The sequence below is a fragment of the Tetrao urogallus genome, assembly GCF_951394365.1.
Source record: "Tetrao urogallus genome assembly, chromosome: Z".
Classification (NCBI taxonomy): Eukaryota; Metazoa; Chordata; class Aves; order Galliformes; family Phasianidae; genus Tetrao; species Tetrao urogallus.
The window spans coordinates 66102256-66107627 of NC_136816.1; the positions used below are offsets into that span (position 1 = coordinate 66102256).

The 5372-nt window shown below is 52.8% G+C and overlaps 1 protein-coding gene across 1 annotated transcript; it reads right to left on the minus strand.

Annotated features, from left to right (window-relative positions):
* Positions 1-2173: 2173 nt before the first annotated feature.
* Positions 2174-3366, minus strand: LOC306957081 (avidin-like; the record flags this gene model as incomplete). The annotated part of the gene is made up of 4 exons (XM_079548446.1): positions 2174-2305; positions 2394-2514; positions 2994-3204; positions 3289-3366. The coding sequence occupies 4 exons, from the start codon at positions 3364-3366 to the stop codon at positions 2260-2262; spliced, it is 456 nt and encodes a 151-aa protein (XP_079404572.1). The 3' UTR covers positions 2174-2259.
* Between the last annotated feature and the right edge of the window lie 2006 nt (positions 3367-5372).

Genomic DNA, 5372 nt, shown 5'->3' on the forward strand with positions numbered 1-5372 from the left:
ATGTTGTGCATGCCCATTTCTGTCACAGAGCCTGAGCCACTCCTCTCCCAAAGCTCTGGGAGCTGGGCTTCTGCCCAGGGAGATGAGGAAGCTTTCTGCTAGACTATTAACTGCAGCAGAGAGCTCAGAGAAGCTGAGCCTGTTATTCTGAAGGTTTTCCTTTCTGCAGCTGAGGTTCACAGCTGCACTGTGAGCTTGAGCTTTCCTGCACTGACCAGTGAGGTTTTTTGCTGGCTCTGGTTGCTCTGTGAGGCTGAGCAGAAGCGCTTTGCACTGGGGCTTTGTGTCTTTCCTGGAATACAGTTGAGTGGTACCTGTTGAACATATCTTCTTGTCTTACTTTAGATCTAAGCAAATGACATTTCCTTGTTAATGATGGGAAAATAAAACATGCCCTCTGTGCAAACTGCACTCCATAGTCTTTTCAATCTGGGGCTGGGCTGACCAGAGGAGGACGGGGCTTGGAGTTGGGGCAAGGGGTTGGGAGCATTGTGAGAGTACCCTGAGTGCAGGAGCCCTGCTCCCAGCCCAGCAGAGGCCAGGGGCATGCAAATACCTTCAAAATCGTTCAGGACGAATTTATGTTGCCAGCACACATGCACAGTGACAGTGCTCACAGCACCATGCCACACAGAAAAGCTGTTACCACAACGGAACTAAGCAGCTTCCCTTGTAGGAAGCACAAGCAACTGCTATCTGCCCCCACCTCTGCTTTCACAGGAGAAACTGCCCAACTGCGGGAAGGCTGCGAGTCTGGAGTGGTGCAATAGCCCCATTGCTGGGGGGAATTGGAGGGCCCTGACTGCTAGGAAGGTGATGGTTACTAGATCAAGGCTATGTACTGGAGTCAGGCAGGATCACTGGATCCACAGAGGCATCGGTGGCTGTGGTGTTCAGGCTGCTGAGCCCTGGACAGGGTTTGGGGTGCAGGAACTTGGAGAGGCAAGCAGCACACACTTGTGGTATGAAAAGGTTCTTGTGCAGATGGACAAGAAGTCGAAGTGTATGCCAGATTTCATTGTGGAGGAGAAAAAGTAAAGAAGGATGTCTCAAGCCTGGGTCATGTCTCTGACAATAGCATGCTTCTAACAGGATGAGGCAGCTCATCCTGTTAGCTCAGAGCCCCTCAGTCTGGCCTTGGGAAGGCAGCCATGCTCACCCTGGGAGCCACTGCATCTCCTGCCCCAGGAGCCCTGCTCAGTGGTGGGGAGGTGTAGGAGTCTTGGCTGGATTTTGTTGTGTTTTTTCACAAGTCAGAGCTAAGATGTGTAATGGCACTGATGCAACCTGCAGCCCCTGGTGCTGGCCCAGCTCTACCCCAAATCCCTTTGAGTGATCCGCAAGCAAAGCAAAGGGTGGTGCTGCCAGCAGTGCTGGGAGCAGACACCACAGTGGCTCTGGGGCCAGAAGCATGGGGCTCTGGGGCTCTGCTCAAAAAGCACTGGACCTGGTGCTGCTGGCACGGGGTGTTGCCATGCCAGCCAGCACAACCCTTCTCTGCAGAAAGATACTGAGACTGAGGTGAAGAGTCTGGAGCATTTCCCACAGCTGTACTAGGTAGAATAGTAGGGGGCTTCAGGGCTGGCTGATCTGCTCTCATAGCCTGTTCTGCCCTAGTACTGCTGTTTTTTCTGCTTACTTTCTTTGCTCTCACTTGTGTGCCACAGCAAGCAGCTGTAAGCCAGCAGGGGAAAGGAAATGCAGCCTGGACCTCCCACTGTGGGATGAGGGGCAGTGATGATAAAAATGCCAGGAATGAGTCCTTCGGTCAAAGAGGTTCATGTTTTATTCCTGCAAGGCAGAGGACCAGGAAGTGTGCTATTTCTGCAAGCTCCTGGCAGAGCTGTCCCTGACAGCTTTCCTTGCATGCTGTGGGGATTGCAGACCTCCCTTTGTGCTCTGTGGGCCCGTGCACACGCAGCCCCTGCACAGTCTTCTGTTCCCTTTCGACTTCTTAAGCTTTCTTCCCTACCCACTTCCCAAATGTGTGCGGTCTCAAAGGCATTGAGCAGTGCCTGTGGAGGCACAGGGGACGTGGTGTCGCAAGTGTCATTGCTGGCACTGCCACGCCATGGGGTGGGGGACAGGTGGGGGGAGAGGAACTGGGATGTGACGGGGGGATATGGGAGCCAGAAGTGCAGACCAAAGGGACATTGCAAGAGCCAGAGTGTGTCTGATGTAAAGCTTTATTGGGAGGAATGTCACAAGCAGAGTCAGCACTCCAGCATTATTGCTGACGTGGGATTCGCAGAGCCATCCTCACTCCTTCACTGAGCGCAGGCGAGTGAAGATATTGTTGCCAACCCTGTGGGGAACAGAGGAGAGATGTAAGGTGGTAAGTGCACAGCCTCTAGGTCACTGCCTGGGACACTGTGCCTCTGCTCTCGGCTCACCTGGTGGCTTTCCAGTCATCGCCAATGTCATCAACGCTTGACCGCAGCAGCCACATGGTCTTCAGGACCTCCTCGCCATTCCTGTCTATGAAGCACTGACCCGTGAAGACAGTGGTGGAATCTGTGGGAAAAGGGGCAGATGAGGGGAGTGGGGTCATGAGCTCCACACAGAGCAGGGCAGTGCCAGAGCCATGGTCCCTCTGCCCTGGGGACAACTCATCTGAGCTCTCCCTGCCCCTTGGGGACATCCCCAGCACCTCCCCTGATCCTGGGGACGAGGATGGTGACAGCAGTCCACAGTTCTGGGAGAAGAAAGGGCTGCTGGGAACACAGCAGGGATGGAGCAGCGCTGGGGCCATGAGAGGCAGGGCATGACTGGGGGGACTACGGGTATGGGTAGGAAATCGTCACGGGCATCACAGAGAGGAGGAGAGATCATCAGGGCCACCATATAGAACTGGAGGAGACCAGTGGGGACATCGTGGGGAAGGGCAGGAGAGCAAAGGGGTGTTGTGGGGAAGAGCAGTAGAACAAAGGGGATGTCACAGGGAAGGGCAGCAGAGGAACAGGAACATTGCAGGGAGGCTGGGGGAGAAGTACCTGAATACTTCCAATTGACAGTGAAGCCAAAGGTGGGCTGGGTCTTCTTGTTGATGTTGTTTTGGGTCCCGTGCAGAGGTGACAGTTTGATGGCATTTGATGTGGCTGTTACAGCTGTGTGGTAGGTGCCTGTGAATTCGCCCCTGTGGTTCACGGCCCCGATGGTCATGTTGGAGCCCAGGTCGTTGATCCATTTTCCAGTCAGCGAGCACTGGGATGAAGGGGAGGACTCAGTGCCGGGCAGGAGGCAGGGGTGGGCACCTAGGGGCACCCTCTCCGAGCCCCATCCCGTTACCTGTTTGGCGGAGTGTCCGGGAGCCAGTAGAGCCAGGCTGAGCAGCAGCAGCAGCAGGGAGGAGGTTGCGTGCACCATCTCTGCAGCAGGTGGACAGCCGGGTGTGCTGCTGGCAGGACTTATTCCTCCTGCACGCTCTCTCGCCTTTTTATTGCTCCCATCTCTGACTCTGCCCAGTGTTATGCAATCGGGGTGAGCCCACATTTACCGTTCCTGGTTGCAAACATTCCCAAAATAGTGTGCTGAAACTGACCCTCCTTGCTTACAACTCATGTTTGTGCAGGACCCTTCAAGGAAGCTGTCAGCAGGGTGCTCAGCTGGGGAAAATCCCTTTTTCACTGGTCAGTCTTCTGCTGTCTGTTGATCACAGCGCAGCCATGCACATGGTGTCTGACATCATTAATGCCCATCTGGGGATGGCAGCAGCCAGGCCCCATCCCGTTCTTGCTCTCCTTGCTCAATCATGCATACTACTTTGGGACCAGACTGGAAGGGTCTGCAGGCACACAGCATGTGTTCCCTACAGCTCAGTCCTGCGTGCGGCCAGGCTTAGGGTTCCTGCTGCAGACCCGATGGCTCAGACCTGCCCCAGGACCCCAATGCACTGCAGAAGGCAGCCAAGAGCACAAAGCCCAGCCGCATCCCGCCTGCTCCTGGGCTCTTTTTGCTCAGAGCTGGTGTGCAGGTTCACTGTTGTTTTATCAAATTGGCTTTTGTTGGAGGAAACAATATTGTTTATGGAAAAACAAACATTCCATTAATATCTTGGATGTCATATTTCATTGCCAACGAATATCACAATTGTCCTGGGGTCTAACAGTTGCTTTTCTTGTGTATTTTCATGCTTCCCCTTCTGTAACATTTTTTGCTGGCCAGGGAGGCTGATGTAACTTGCTTTTCACTGTTTTTTCTCATATGCTCCTTCGCAACATTCCAGGGGTCTGTTAAAATAAGAGTGTTTTACTTCTGTGTTCATCACACTGTAACCTCATGGTGACCTGCATGTCAGAAAGCACTCCCTATTTCTTGTAAGGGAAACAGAAAATTGGCTGCTGTGGTCAGTTTCTCTTTCCCTTTAGATTCACTTCTGAGCTCCGATTACAGAACTGATCCCTGCCCATAATGCTGAGCACCGCACTGCACAGCTGCCCCAGTGCCATCTCAGTGCCACTTGTTACCATCAGTCAGTGTCAACTTGTTACCACCACCTGCAGACCCACCAACACTGCACTTCCATGAGGGGCCACATCCTATGGCTCATTTCCTGATGGATTTCCCAGCCCCTGTGCTCCTGCTGCTCACTCCCCACTCTGTGACAGCAGCCGTGCCTGGCTGGCCCTTCCTGGCTGCTCTTCTGTAGGAAATTCCTGCCCCAGTGTTTACTTTGCCTTTTTCTGGGAATTGGCTGCACATTAAGTTTCCCTTTCCCACAAGGCTGCTGAGTTCACTTTGGCTGCTCAGGTACAGCTCGTTTACACATAGACGGGCTTAATCCAGCAGAACAGAACCTACAACGCTGCCATTACCATTGACCTTTAGAGTCACAGAATCACAGAATATCCCAAGTTGGAAGGAACCCACAAGCATCACCGAGCCCTGTGGTGCATCTCGTGTCTTGAAGGTGGATTTGTTGGCAAGTCTCAGATAAGGGTGTTAAGCAAAGCGGGAGCCAGGAGGAGCCCCGTGGCTGAGTCAGCCCTGGGAATCATTTCTCCACAAACAGTGGAGAAAATGACTTCTCTTTGGTTGCCCAAAGTAACCAAAACCACCTCAGCCTACAGACGTGTCCATATGAACCTTTCCAAAAGCCGACTCTTTAAGATACAATTTTAACTGAAGTGCTTGAAAAGTAAGAAAAGAAAATTGTGGAATTGTCCAACAACACAGTACCACCAAATTTCCCAGCCTTTGAATGAAAGCCTGTAGGCAGCTCATTGTATAACCTTAAAGAGCGATGCCAGTAGGTCACAGCAATAAAAGCAGCCTCTAAGAAAGCGTGACGGCTTTCACAGCTGTTTTTGTTCTTTGCCTGTTTGGATCAGGATGTGGTTATTGTGGTGATGGCCAACGAGGGTGAACGGCTT